The sequence below is a fragment of the Pseudophryne corroboree genome, chromosome 3 (genome assembly GCF_028390025.1).
Source record: "Pseudophryne corroboree isolate aPseCor3 chromosome 3, aPseCor3.hap2, whole genome shotgun sequence".
NCBI lineage: Eukaryota > Metazoa > Chordata > Amphibia > Anura > Myobatrachidae > Pseudophryne > Pseudophryne corroboree.
This window is the reverse complement of record NC_086446.1, coordinates 752,200,450-752,216,257: the sequence shown is the minus strand read 5'-3', so window position 1 is coordinate 752,216,257 and position 15,808 is coordinate 752,200,450. Positions and strand designations below refer to the sequence as shown.

Genomic DNA, 15,808 nt, shown 5'->3' with positions numbered 1-15,808 from the left:
CTGGTGCATTGTGACTTTGACAAAACAAAAATAAGTCTGAGGAATTAGGAAGAGTGTGATACAAAGGGCCTGAATGCGAGTCAGACACTTCTGCGTCCGCTCTTCCATGCAGCCGCGGCATTCTACTTACTGTCTTATGCCAATCCGAGTGCACCGTATAAAACAACTCCACCTGGTATCAATAAATGCTTTGATGAAAAACCCGGAAATAAAACCTGATAAAGTAAAAGCTGCGTGAAGGTGGAAATCACCACTGATTTTTTAAAACATCTGCGTGAGTTTTAGGTGGACATCAAACTGTCAACCAATGACAAGGTTGCGGGGGGGGGCAAAGCAATGGCAAGAGGTAGAAGTGGTGCAGTCTGGAGTTTGTTCTGTAGCCGCAGCTTTCCAGAAATGGTGTTTTTCTTGGCAAGTTAATGTGCATATATTAAATGTTCTTTAAATATGATTCATTCATTAAATCTTTATGCATTGTATTACTGTATCAAAGGAAAAGAGCAGAATCTTACAAGACTCTCAGCTGCTTGAGGCCGGCAAAGTCGTTCTTGGTGACGCGCGTAATGTTGTTGCCATTCAGTTCTCTGCAGGAAAAAGAAAACACATAGGAAACATTTTAGCACAAACATTATCGCATTCAACGGATGAAACACATCTACGAAAATCTTACTGAACACTCCTATATTTGTACAAACGGCCAGAGATATATTTACTAAAGTGCAGGTTTATAGAAGTGGAAATGTCTACCTAGACACTATATATATATATATATATATATATATATATAGATTTTCTTTACAGAGTACATGGATTTTCTGTCTATACAAACCACATGGACATACAGCTTTATTTTAGACTATAACGTTACTTTTAAGACTTCGCCTCTCCAGCAGCTGCGTACATAATCCAGATGTAAGATACGCAGCGCAGGAGATTTTTTTCTCTCTCCAATTACGGGAGATTAAGTAGGATTCAGAATGCAGTTTCTACACTTGCACATCTGTGTATGGTCCTCACATACCTATTTGCTGTACTTAAACTCACATTCATCATAAGATTTCCCAATCAATCCTAATATGTGATATGTGGATGAATGCCACGTGTGTACACGTCAGAGGGAGCGCTGATACCGTGACTCACGTCTGGGATCGCGGAGTTACAAGTCTCTAAGCCACTATCTGCTTCTTTAGGCTTCCCAGCAAAGGAACGTTCTGAGAAGTCCAGCAGGCACGGTAGCTTAATACACTACAAATAAATCTAAACCTTCCAGTGAACTAAACATAGACAGTAGATGAATTAAAAAGTGATAAGAGATAAATAATAGCAGACTAGGGCTAGACAAGCCAGGGACGCAACACATCACCGCTGTCCGCAACCACAGCGATTTTAGGTTGGAGGGGGGAAAGTTATATTTAGATTTTGGCGACCCTAAAATTGCTGCCTTCGGGGGCAGCTGGACTTACCCACCACACATTGTATAGACACAACTTATGTCGACGGTCATTAGGTCGACCATGGAAGGTCAACACGCATTAGGTCGACAGGGACAATAGATCGACATGTAGTAGGTCGACAGGTCAAAAGGTTGACACGAGGTTTTTTACTGTTTTTGGTGTCGTTTTCTCTGTAAAGTGATGGGGAACCCCGATTAGCGCACCGTGTCCCCTCGCATGGCTCCCCATGCTTCGGGCAAGGATTACCGTTCCAATCGTAGTCCACGAGGATCGCTAAGTATGAAAAAATTCAAAGAATGGTTTTTTTTTAAAACTCATGTCGACCTTTTGACCTGTCGACCAAACTGCCATGTCGACCTAATGGCATTGTCGACCTTTAGTAGTCGACCTAATAAGTGTCGACCTAAGTTGTGTTGACCTAACAACCGTAACCCCCACACAACCTACCTGACAGAAAAACATATATCTATATTTATAAAGGGGTGTAGTATGTGTTGCCGGCGGTCGGGCTCCCGGCGACCAGCATACCGGCGCCGGAATCCCGGCTGACGGGAAAAAAGGGGGAGCTGACGGGAAAAAGGGGAGTAACATATGAAGAGGGAGGTGAGAAGGGCACAGGGCTGGTTCCCAGAGGAGGGGCCAGTCCACAGTAACTAGCCACACTCTGTAGAGGATAGCGCTGGGTTTAGGGAAGAGGAGGGCCCTGGAGATGGGCGGAGAACAGCTGTGGGGAGGGAGGAGGAAGAGCAGCCAGAAAGGGGATCATCTCCATCTTGACACTGCCCCGGGGTAAGCCTAGATGGCAGCTGCACTGCGCCCCGCGACCCAGTACTAAGACTGGCTCCTCTCAACTATTTGGGGTGGGGTTCCGTTCCGATATCTATGTTGCTGGGCCCAATGGTGAAATTGTTGGGAGCCCCGGCGATGCGGTCCTACCACCAGTGGCCCCTCGCTAGGCACTTTTGACCATGAGCGGGTGTCTGGGCCCCTTTGAGAAACACCTTTCACTTTGCTGAGGACCTGTGCCATCACTGAGGCACAAAGAAACTCGTACCTCAGCGACAACAGTGGCAACAGATACATTTACAAGCTGCGCTCTCACGAATGTTGGCTCAGCCTGCGGGGATATCTGCCTCCCCCGCATATTTGCCCTGTAATGTAGAGCTGGGGAACTTCTATCTAAATAAAGACCCATAGAACGGATTGCGTTAAAAGCGCGCTGTGCCACACAGACAGCTCTGGTACAAAAGAAGAATCTTGTGTAATATAGATCAGAGCTGACCCTGGTGGAGGTCCCCCGGTTTACCAGACTATTCATAGGTCACTTTTCCTTATGCCTCAGCCACAATAAATTAAATTAGACACATGGACAGGGAAATTTAAAACCCAATCACATACTTTTAACTCATTAGCTGCTACTGGCCGGGAACCTCCTGTGTTTTTATAACACAAAAGCCGATCTATAAATACAGTGCAATCTACCTTTCATAGCCTGTATGTTTTTCCTGCGTCTCAGACATAAATTAGCAAAGGAAGCCTTCGTTTCCGCATGCAGCGAATCACAAATAATTTGAACCATATTACCAACATACAGTATACGAGTCACTTTATCCCAGCCCCTTAGCTACACATATACCAGTATAATGCAGTTATACTACAGGCAGCCTTAAGTGAAAGGTAACATGACACTTTCATATAGCTAATACTCCTGTGTCGATGTGTATACACAGGACTAGGGAACGATCAGGGGTTTACAAGCTGAGGCAGACCATTCTAAGATTGACTTTAAGAAGACAAACAAATACTCGATACACATATAAAAAGAGTACGATCTTCTAACACAATGCATCTACGATGATGCATTAATAATAATATACTTCCAAACCTAAACTGTCGATTAAATTCTACGTAAATCGAATAGCACCAGAAAGGAGCTATTCAATTCAGCGCGCTATTAAGTCTGACTACAGGATTTCTGCTCGCACCCCTCCTGGGATGCGAACAGTAATCTGACAAAACTAGGTCTGCGATGCCGTTTTGTGGCTTAGCGCTGCGCAAACAGCATTGCGCCAAAAGTTGGAGAATGCCGGTTCTCGCGGCTAAATACCCAGTTTAAAGGCGCGAGAACCGGCAGTCTTCGACATAACAACGCACTGAATTGAATAGCTTTGGGACTTCCTTCTTGTCGCTATTCAATTTGCGTTGAATTGAATTGACCCCAATGAATCGGTCCACTCAAATCAGTACTATCCCACAGAAATCCAGATGGTTGGCAGGTATATAACGTTGCCTCAGTTACTGCCCTCTGCCGCCCCTTATGCTCCCAGACCCTACTGACTGGTAAATTCCTGATGAAATGTGTTCAAAGCAATGTGCTTACTATTAATTATGAATTTTCAGAGTTTAATGAATTGGGCAATGAGGAGGATTCGATACCAGCGTATGGGGACCATGTTCCACTACGGGAATGACTGGTAAGAGGGAGATTTCAGTGATACGGACATGTTTTATGGGCCTGAGTGAATCAGTAGGGTTTGTTACTGTGTGCATGGGCCCTGGACAACTCCTGGTGAGTCAGAGATCTGATATGACCAAGATGCACGCCTACGTCTCAAAGGCTATAATCTTCCTATTTCTACTTCTTATTATTCACATCTAGATAGTGGACCACGGATGCCTTGCCGACTTTAGCAGAGTGTACAGGAAAGAGTTGAGAATTACAAGATAGGTCAGGTACTAGTAATGGTACACCACTTGGTACATTATAACTGGTCCCTCGGAGATAGTGATAATCATACATGTAGCTCACGTGCCTCTTACTGATTATGTTTAATCAAGAAACAATTTTTCTTCCAATACAATCGTGCTTGCTTTGTACCAATGGAATAATTATTTCTACTGTGAACTCTGATTGGATTGCATTGGAACTTCACAGCTATATTGTAATGCTTCTCCTATAGGTCAGACATATGGTGTTATTAAGGCAGAAAAGACCCAGCCAGCAGCACAGCACCTGCCATAGGGCCCATTTGTAAATCTTTTCATTTATATCATCCAGGTGAGAACATTTGTCGTATAGGAAACTGTCTGTACTCCAGCTGGATTGAGGCCTACAGTGGAAGCAGATACTGTCCTTGTCAGGGCTGCCATCAGAAATTGTGGGGCCAGAGACTGACAAAACAGACAGGGCCCCTCCATCCGAAAAAAAAAAGATTTTGCCGCATCGCTCCACCCCTATGTGAAAGCTGATGCACAGGTAAGAATTGTTTTAAGAAGTCCTCCCTGCACAACAGTCCACTGTTGTTTTATAGCCTCGTGCAGCTCTCCAGGTATTGGAGGTAGGAGCCAAGGGTGGGTCCCACACTCTGTAAGGGCACAGGACACGAGTCCCCACAGTCCCCCCCTGGTGGGATACTGATACTTGTCAGCAAAAAAGTTAGAGTTTATAAGTAGGTTTGAGATACTTTTAAGGATAGGGGTATGCACAGGGGCATAACAAGAGGTGGGTGAGTGGTGCCGCTGTCCACAGCCATGGAGTGACACCGTTGCTGCCCTGTGACACATGTATTTGTTCCAGCATTTTAAGAGAACAAACCAACCTATTCACAGAAACTGGCCAGATGTATTGTCTATATTCCTAATCCACATGAGATAAACAAGCATTCATGAAATATTAATGGGGAGATTTCTAATATAACATCATAAGTTTCTGCTTAACCAATCTTCTGCTTTAGTCTTGCAGCTGATGAATTAACATATATTGGAATACTGGGTGTCATGCATTGTAACCACTGGCCAGAGAGACTCATGAAAAGGACCCTAGTCCACCAGGTCCATTCACACAGAGGACACTGGGTCTACATCAAGGGGCATCAACGGGAATGTTCAAAGGTGGAATGCACCATATAAAATGTTACTGAGCATTTCATGTAATCCAGTAGCCAAGAGCTAATAGAACAACCATGCATCTTATTTGATATCTCCAGTTATTACTTACGCTGTAAGTGGCATATGCACAAGATGTAAGCCTGACCAACTGTATGTCAACCCTGTTATAACAATTGGGGCAGATGTATTAACCTGGAGAAGGCATAAGGAAGTGATAAACCAGTGATAAATGCAAGGTGATAAACGCACCAGCCAATCAGCTCCTAACTGTTAATTTACATATTGGAGCTGATTGGCTAGTGCATTTATCACCTTGCACTTATCACTGGTTTATCACTTCCTTATGCCTTCTCCAGGTTAATACATCTGCCCCAATGTTCTGTACAGAGGTGCAGAACTTTGAATGGCACTATAAATAAATACTGATAATACTAATAAATAAAAGTGCTGATGTGCCAAAAATCACCTCTACACAGTGCTGGATCAAGGCCCATACTAAGAGAGTGGCCATGCAAGGGCGCCACCCCATAGTGGGCACAGAGCAGACACGGCTGGGACTCACACCTACCGAGATGTGACCTTGTTGCCTGGCCCTGGCAGTGCTGGGCTCTGCCAGGTGGTTCAAACGCGGCCCACACCGGGCTTGACTCTACAAAGATGTCAACATGGCGGTGTGACATCATAGGTCACATAGCCGCATGCCATCCCCGCCCACGCACAGTGATGCAGTGAATCAGTAAGTTAATCACTGACACATGGCAATTTGTGGTGGTAACTCTGGCTGCCGTGCTGAGTTGCAGAGGTGCAATAACATTGAATCATGTCTTTGTTTTTTTCCTGTTGAGACCAATGTGTTTGTTTGTTTTTCCTGTAGGGATTGTTCTTTTTTATCTGGGCCAATGTGTGTGTGTTTTTTTTCCTTTGTGGGCCAATGTGCACTTTTTTTTTTTCTTAGATGTACAAAGCTTTGGAGATAAAGCGAAGAGAGATAAACTACCAACCAATCAGCTCCTACCGACAATGTTACAGGCTGCGTTTGAAAAATGACAGGAGCTGATTGGTTTGTAGTTTATCTGTCTTCACTATATCACTCCCCAAGGCTTAGGGGTCTATTCATGAAGCAGTGAAAAGAGTGGAGAAGTGAGCCTGTAGGGAAGTTGTCCATGGCAACCAATCAGCTGCTCTGTACAATTGAATAGTATGCAAATTATAAATGTTACTTCAATGTTGATTGGTTGCCATGGGCAACTTCTCCACTGGCTCACTTCGCCACACTTTTCACTGCTTCATGAATAGACCCCTTAGTACAGTACATCTGCCAATGTGCGCTTAACGGCTGCATGTTCTTATACCCCCCAACCCACTGTTCCCCTCTTCTGTCATTGTATTGTCAACGTCCTCTACTCCCACCGCCAGTGCCATATCTCCAGTCAGAGCACAGCCACCACTTACACAGTGCCTAAGCCATTATTCTTCGCTCTTTACCTAATTTGCCACTAATAACAGCCTGAGAGCTGGGTTTGTCACAGCGGAGGATCTGCAAACAGGATCATACCACGTGTAGTTTTGCGCAAACCACAGAACCGCTTGCCAACAGGACTGGTTTAATTAATAGTCCAACAAGAGACTGCACGGAAAGCTTGCAATTAAAGAACACAAACAAATTGGATGGCGTCCACTCTTCCTTTCCTGACGTGCTAGGGGTAAAGGACAGACTCGCATATCTGCAGTTCAGCCATGTCCTCTCCAGGAGACATCATAGAAGCACAGTCTCTTAGACTCTAACTCATTTGTGCAGAATCCTCTCTACCTACTGTTATGTTATTATATGTAATTTGTGCACATCAGAATCTCCTCGGTGCACAGCTCGCTGCAGTATATCAGCGATATAAGAGATAAAAGATAATAATAATAGGACTGGACATATCCTTCCAGCCATTTACTCAAACTTTGCCCTTTTGGAGGATCAATGTAAAAAGATCAATTAAACCCTGGGACAAGGGTTAATATAAATCTGTCTATGGCCACCAATGCAACATTAAATGCGTTATCTTTGTTGCTGGAAAGGGTCAGGGGTGTTCTTTTTAATATCAGTGTTTAGCTTGCTGCCACCAGGATAATTGCTTTATAAAATAGAATGTCATTAACGTTCCTCCTGGAGAGGAGAGACCTGTGTACCAGAAGGTGAGGAATCTTGTACTTCCATATCCTGACCATTCTAAAGAGAATCTTGATGAAGTTGAAAACTGCTGAAATACTGCACCAAAATTATTCCCGACCTTTAGCTGCATGATTTGAATTCCAAGTTCACAGATATCATATGATTATGATTTGTGCATGTATTGTAGTATTATATACACACTAGGTGGTTCATCGCGCCCTATGGGCGCTCTTCACACCATCGCAAGGGGCTACGCCCCCTTAACCCCTGCACGCCTTTCTGGGGTTTAATATTTGTATTATGTGGAGTATTACCTGAGAGCTGTTTGTAGCCATTTTGGAGCCCAGTGGGAGTCTTAAAAATGCTTCCCCCCATTGACATAAAAAAAAAAATCCCCCACCCCAGATATAGAAAAAAAAAATTTGTGTGCATGCATGGCAAGGGGGAGTGGCCTTGTTAAAATGTGTGTGACTTCTGTAAAATGGGTGTGGCCTTGTGTGAAAAGACGACGTCACACCCCAGTTGGTGTCCCTGGACCAACAGATCACCGGCACCACCGGGAAAAATTAATAATTCCACCATAATAAGTCCCACACAGTAATGCCCCCTGCACCATATTATGTCACACCCTGCAATGGCCTTGATACACTAAATCCCCATTTTACACATCACGGCAGGCAAGAGTCCCCATTTTACACATTACGGTAGGCAAGAGTCCCCATTGTACACATTACGACAGGCAAGAGTCCCCATTTTACACATTACAGCAGGAAAGAGTCCCCATTTTACACATTACGGCAGGCAAGAGTCCCCATTTTACACATTACGGCAGGCAAGAGTCCCCATTTTACACATTACGGCAGGCAAGAGTCCCCATTTTACACATTACGGCAGGCAAGAGTCACCATTTTACACAGTACGGCAGGCACGTGTCCCCATCGTACACATTACGGCAGGCACGTGTCCCCATTTGCGGAAGGGGCGGGTGCGTGGGTGGAGGAGAGATGGGTGTGGTGCGGGCAGGGGGAGTAATAAGTTCCGTATGTAAGGACAATTGGGGGGGGGGCAAGTCCCCATTTTACACAGTACGGCAGGCAAGAGTCCCCATTTTACACATTATGGCAGGCAAGAGTCCCCATTTTACACAGTACGGCAGGCAAGTGTCCCCATTTTACACATTACGGCAGGCACGTGTCCCCATTTTACACATTACGGCAGGCAAGAGTCACCATTTTACACATTACGGCAGGCAAGTCCCCATTTTACACAGTACGGCAGGCAAGAGTCCCCATTTTACACATTATGGCAGGCAAGAGTCCCCATTTTACACAGTACGGCAGGCAAGTGTCCCCATTTTACACATTACGGCAGGCACGTGTCCCCATCGTACACATTACGGCAGGCACGTGTCCCCATTTGCGGAAGGGGCGGGTGCGTGGGTGGAGGAGAGATGGGTGTGGTGCGGGCAGGGGGAGTAATAAGTTCCGTATGTAAGGACAATTGGGGGGGGGGGGATGTGGATGTATTGTAATCTCTCCTGCCAGGGGTTACACAGGGAGCCCCCCTTTTTACCTCAGGCAGAATGGCACAGTGGCGACATTGTATATCTGGCACAGTGTCGGCATTGTATATCTGGCACTGTGGGGGCAATGTCTATCTGGCACTGTGTGGGCAATGTCTATCTGGCACTGTGGGGGCAATGTCTATCTGGCACTGTGGGGGCATTGTATAGCTGGCACTGTGGGGGCATTGTATAGCTGGCACTGTGGGGACAATGTCTATCTGGCACTGTGAGGGCATTGTCTAGCTGGCACAGTTAGGCATTGTATAGCTGGCACTGTGGGGGCATTGTATAGCTGGCACTGTGGGGGCAATGTGTAGCTGGCACTGTGGGGGCAATGTCTATCTGGCACTGTGGGGGCATTGTATAGCTGGCACTGTGGGGGCAATGTCTATTTGGCACTGTGGGGGCATTGTATAGCTGGCACTGAAAAACTAGTAGCAAAGGAAAGCAAAGCGAATCCCAAAAAATTCTTTAAATACATTAATAGCAAGAGATTAAAGAAGGAGAGTATAGGCCCTTTAAAAGACAAGTTGGGAAACTTAAGCAAAAATGATAATGACATAGCGGACACAAGAAATGAGTTTTTTTTCAACAGTATTTACTAGAGAGGACCCAATTCAAGGACTAACATATAATCTTAATAATGAGAATATCCCACTGATAGGTACTTATTTAAGCGAGGAAGTAGTCTGTGATCGATTAAAACATTTAAAGATTAATAAGTCACCAGGTCCCGATGGTATTCACCCAAGGGTTCTAATGAAGCTTCATTCTGAACTTGCAAAACCGCTATTTTTGATCTTTAAGGATTCAGTAATATCAGGTATGGTTCCCAAAGACTGGCGTATAGCGGAAGTAGTGCCTATATTCAAAAAGGGAAGTAAAGCTGAACCAGGTAATTATAGACCAGTTAGTCTTACATCTATAGTGGGGAAAGTATTGGAAGGTATTCTAAGAGATAGTATTCAGAAGTTCCTTGAAGTCAATAAGGTCATTAAAAGGAATCAACATGGGTTTATGAAGGACAGATCCTGTCAAACCAACTTACTTGGCTTTTATGAAACAGTAAGCGCAAACCTAGATCAGGGTAAAGAGGTGGATGTAATCTTTTTTGATTTTGCCAAAGCGTTCGATACTGTACCACACATGAGACTTATCTACAAGCTACAAGAATCAGGGCTAGGAAGCACAATATGCACTTGGGTCAAAAGCTGGTTAGATAATAGGGAGCAGCGCGTTGTGGTTAATGGATCTTTTTCAACTTGGACTGAAGTGCTAAGTGGTGTGCCACAAGGCTCAGTATTAGGACCGCTATTGTTCAATACTTTCATTAACGACCTAACAGAAGGTCTAGAGAGCATGGTGTCAATTTTTGCAGATGATACCAAATTGTGTAAAGTTATAAATGCGGAGGGGGATGCTGAGTCGCTTCAGAATGACTTAGTTAAATTAAAAGCTTGGGCAGCGAAATGGAGAATGCGCTTCAATACAGATAAGTGTAAGGTAATGCACTGTGGTAACAAGAACAAAAATAACACCTACCTACTAAATGGGGTAAAATTAGGGGATTCTGTACTGGGAAAGGACTTAGGTGTCCTCATAGATAGCAAACTAAGCAGTAGTACCCAAAGTAGGACTGCAGCAAAGAAGGCTAATAAGATATTAGCATGCATAAAACGGGGAATTGATGCTAGGGACGAGAGTATTATACTCCCGTTATATAAATCACTTGTGAGGCCACACCTTGAATACTGTGTACAATTCTGGGCACCTTACTACAAAAAAGGATATCCTGGAGCTAGAAAAGGTTCAAAGGCAGGCGACCAAACTAATTAAGGGTATGGAGACGCTGGAATACGAGGAAAGGCTTGCAAGACTAGGCATGTTTACACTGGAAAAGAGGAGATTAAGAGGGGACATGATCAACATTTACAAATATATAAGGGGACAATAATAAGATTTTACTTACCGATAAATCTATTTCTCATAGTCCGTAGTGGATGCTGGGGACTCCGTCAGGACCATGGGGAATAGCGGCTCCGCAGGAGACAGGGCACAAAAGCAAGCTTTTAGGATCACATGGTGTGTACTGGCTCCTCCCCCTATGACCCTCCTCCAAGCCTCAGTTAGGTACTGTGCCCGGACGAGCGTACACAATAAGGAAGGATCTTGAATCCCGGGTAAGACTCGTACCAGCCACACCAATCACACCGTACAACTTGTGATTTGAACCCAGTTAACAGTATAACAATGAAGTAGCCTCTAAAAAAGATGGCTCACAACAATAATAACCCGATTTTTTTTGTAACAATAACTATGTACAAGTAATGCAGACAATCCGCACTTGGGATGGGCGCCCAGCATCCACTACGGACTATGAGAAATAGATTTATCGGTAAGTAAAATCTTATTTTCTCTAACGTCCTAGTGGATGCTGGGGACTCCGTCAGGACCATGGGGATTATACCAAAGCTCCCAAACGGGCGGGAGAGTGCGGATGACTCTGCAGCACCGAATGAGAGAACTCCAGGTCCTCCTCAGCCAGGGTATCAAATTTGTAGAATTTAGCAAACGTGTTTTCCCCTGACCAAGTAGCTGCTCGGCAAAGTTGTAAAGCCGAGACCCCTCGGGCAGCCGCCCAAGATGAGCCCACCTTCCTTGTGGAATGGGCATTTACAGATTTTGGCTGTGGCAGGCCTGCCACAGAATGTGCAAGTTGAATTGTACTACAAATCCAACGAGCAATAGTCTGCTTAGAAGCAGGAGCACCCAGCTTTTTGGGTGCCTACAATATAAACAGCAAGTCAGACTTTCTGACTCCAGCCGTCCTGGAATTATATAAATATATATATTTTCAGGGCCCTGACAACGTCTAGCAACTTGGAGTCCTCCAAGTCCCTAGTAGCCGCAGGCACCACAATAGGTTGTTTCAGGTGAAACGCTGACACCACCTTAGGAAGAAACTGGGGACGAGTCCGCAGTTCTGCCCTGTCCGAATGGAAAATCAAATATGGGCTTTTGTAAGACAAAGCTGCCAATTTTGACAATCGCCTGGCCGAGGCCAGGGCCAACAGCATGGTCACTTTCCATGTGAGATATTTCAAATCCACAGATTTGAGTGGTTCAAACCAATATGATTTGAGGAATCCCAACACTACGTTGAGATCCCACGGTGCCACTGGAGGCACACAAGGGCTGTATATGCAATACTCCCTTGACAAACGTCTGGACTTCAGGAACTGAAGCCAATTCTTTCTGGAAGAAAATCTATAGGGCCGAAACTTGAACCTTAATGGACCCCAATTTGAGGCTCATAGACACTCCTGTTTGCAGGAAGTGCAGAAATCGACCTAGTTGAAATTTTTTCGTGGGGCCTTCCTGGCCTCACCCACGCAACATATTTTTACCACATGTGGTGATAACGTTGTGCGGTCACCTCCTTCCTGGCTTTGACTAGGGTAGGTATGACCTCTTCCGGAATGCCTTTTCCCTTAGGATCCGGCGTTCAAACCGCCATGCCGTCAAACGCAGTCGCGGTAAGTCTTGGAACAGACAAGGTCCCTGCTGGAGCAGGTCCTTTCTTAAAGGCCGATGCTACGGTTCCTCTTGGAACAGACATGGTACTTGCTGAAAGCAAATCCCTTCTTAGCTCCCGAGGCCATTAGTCCTCTGTGAGCATCTCTTGAAGTTACGGTTACCAAGTCCCTCTTGGCCAATCCGGAGCCACGAGTATAGTTCTTACTCCTCTATGTCTTATAATTCTCAATACCTTGGTTATGAGAAGCAGAGAAGGGAACACATACACCGACTGTTACACCCACGGTGTTACCAGGACGTCCACAGCTATCGCCTGAAGGTCTCGTGACCTGGCGCAATACCTGTCCCATTTTTTTGTTCGGGCGGGACGCCATCATGTCCACCTTTGGTCTTTCCAAACGGTTCACAATCATGCGGAAAACTTCCCGATGAAGTTCCCACTCTCCCGGGTGGAGGTCGTGCCTGCTGAGGAAGTCTGCTTCCCAGTCGTCCACTCCCGGAATGAACACTGCTGACAGTGCTATCACATGATTTTCCGCCTAGCGAAAAATCCTTGCAGTTTTGCCACTGCCCTCCTGCTTCTTGTGCCGCCCTTTCTGTTTACGTGGGCGACTGCCGTGATGTTATCCCACTGGATCAATACCGGCTGACCTTGAAGCAGAGGTCTTGCTAAGCTTAGAGCATTATAAATTTGCTCTTAGCTCCAGTATATTTATGTGGAGAGAATTCTCCAGACTTGATCACACTCCTTGTGTGACTGCTCCCCAGCCTCTCAGGCTGGCCTCCGTGGTCACGAGCATCCAATCCTGAATGCTGAATCTGCGGCCCTCTAGAAGATGAGCACTCTGTAATCACCACAGGAGAGACACCCTTGTCCTTGGATATAGGGTTATCCGCTGATGCATCTGAAGATGCGATCCGGACCATTTGTCCAGCAGATCCCACTGAAGAGTTCTTGCGTGAAATCTGCCGAATGGAAGCGCTTCGTAATAAGCCACCATTTTTACCAGGACTCTTGTGCAATGATGCACTGACACTTTTCCTGGTTTTAGGAGGATCCCGATTAGCTCGGATAACTCCCTGGCTTTCTCCTCTGGGAGAAACACCTTTTTCTGGACTGTGTCCAGAATCATCCCTAGGACCAGCAGACGTGTCGTCGGAACAACTGCGGTTTTGGAATATTTAGAATCCACCCGTGCTGTCGTAGAACTACTTGAGATAGTGCTACTCCGACCTCCAACTGTTCTCTGGACCTTGTTCTTATCAGGAGGTCGTCCATTTTCTTTGAAGACGAATCCTCCTTTCGGTCATTACCTTGGTAAGGACCCGGGGTGCCTTGGACAATCCAACGGCATCGTCTTGAAACCGATAGTGACAGTTCTGTACCACGAACCTGAGGTACCCTTGGTGAGAAAAGGCAAATTTTGGGACATGGAGGTAAGCATCCCTGATGTCCCGGGACACCATATAGTCCCCTTGTTCTTTGCTATCACTGCTCTGAGTGACTCCATCTGGATTTGAACCCTTGTAAGTGTTCAAATTTTTCAGATTTAGAATAGGTCTCACCTAGCCTTCAGTACCACCATATAGTGTGGAGTAATACCCCTTTCCTTGTTGTCGGAGGGGTAAATTTATTATCACCTGCTGGGAATACAGCTTGTGAATTGTTTTCAATACTGCCTCCCTGTCGGAGGGAGACATTGGTACAGCAGACTACAGGAACCTGCGAGGGGGGAAACCTCTCGACATTCCAATCTGTACCCCTTGGATACTACTTGTAGGATCCAGGGGTCCTGTACGGTCCCAGCGTCATGCTGAGAACTTGGTAGAAGCGGTGGAGGGCTTCTGTTCCTGGGAATGGGCTGCCTGCTGCAGTCTTCTTCCCTTTCCTCTATCCCTGGGCAGATATGACTCTTATAGGGACGAAAGGACTGAGGCTGAAAAGACGGTGTCTTTTTCTGCAGAGATGTGACTTAGGGTAAAAAACGGTGGATTTTCCAGCAGTTGCCCTGGCCACCAGGTCCCATGGACCGACCCCAAATAACTCCTCCCCTTTATACGGCAATACATCTTTGTGCCGTTTGGAATCTGCATCACCTGACCACTGTCGTGTCCATAAACATCTTCTTGCAGATATGGACATCGCATTTACTCTTGATGCCAGAGTGCAAATATCCCTCTGCGCATCTCGCATATATAGAAATGCATCCTTTAAATGCTCTATAGTCAATAAAATACTGTCCCTGTCAAAGGTATCAATATTTTTAGTCAGGGAATCCGACCAAGCCACCTCAGCTCTGCACATCCAGGCTGAGGCGATCGCTGGTCGCAGTATAACACCAGTATGTGTGTATATACTTTTTATGATATTTTCCAGCCTCCTGTCAGCTGGCTCCTTGAGGACGGCCCTATCTATAGACGGTACCGCCACTTGTTCTGATAAGCGTGTGAGCGCCTTATCCACCCTGAGGGGTGTTTCCCACCGCGCCTTAACTTCTGGCGGGAAAGGGTATACCGCCAATAATTTTCTATCGGGGGAAACCCATTTAATTTATCTGATTCAGGAAAAACTACAGGTAGTTTTTTCACCTCACACATAATACCCTTTTTTGTGGTACTTGGAGTATCAGAAATATGTAACACCTCCTTCATTGCCCTTAACGTGTGGCCCTAAAAGAAAATACGTTTGTTTCTTCACCGTCGACACTGAAATCAGTGTCCGTGTCTGGGTCTGTGTCGACCGACTGAGGTAAATGGGCATTTTACAGCCCCTGACGGTGTTTGAGACGCCTGGACAGATACTAATTTGTTCGCCGGCCCTCTCATGTCGTCAACCGGCTTGCAGCGTGTTGACATTGTCACGTAATTTCCATAAATAAGCCATCCATTCCGGTGTCGACTCCCTAGAGAGTGACATCACCATTACAGGCAATTTGCTCCGCCTCCTCACCAATATTTTCCTCATACATGTCGACACACACGTACCGACATACAGCACACACATAGGGAATGCTCTGATAGAGGACAGGACCCACTAGCCCTTTGGGGAGACAGAGGGAGAGTTTGCCAGCACACACCAAAACGCTATAATTATCCAGGGACAACCTTTATATAAGTGTTCCTCCCTTATAGCATTTTAATATATATACATATCGCCAAATCAGTGCCCCCCCTCTCTGTTTTAACCCTGTTTCTGTAGTGCAG

General features: G+C 45.6%; 1 protein-coding gene across 1 annotated transcript in view; it reads right to left on the bottom strand.

The window, feature by feature from the left end:
- Positions 1-15,808, bottom strand: part of SLIT1 (slit guidance ligand 1) — a 425,670-nt gene that overhangs the window by 336,498 nt on the left and 73,364 nt on the right. Inside the window, exon 2 of the mRNA XM_063962354.1 lies at positions 513-584. Coding sequence (XP_063818424.1) covers positions 513-584 — 72 coding nt within the window. The remainder of the gene's footprint in view (positions 1-512; positions 585-15,808) is intronic.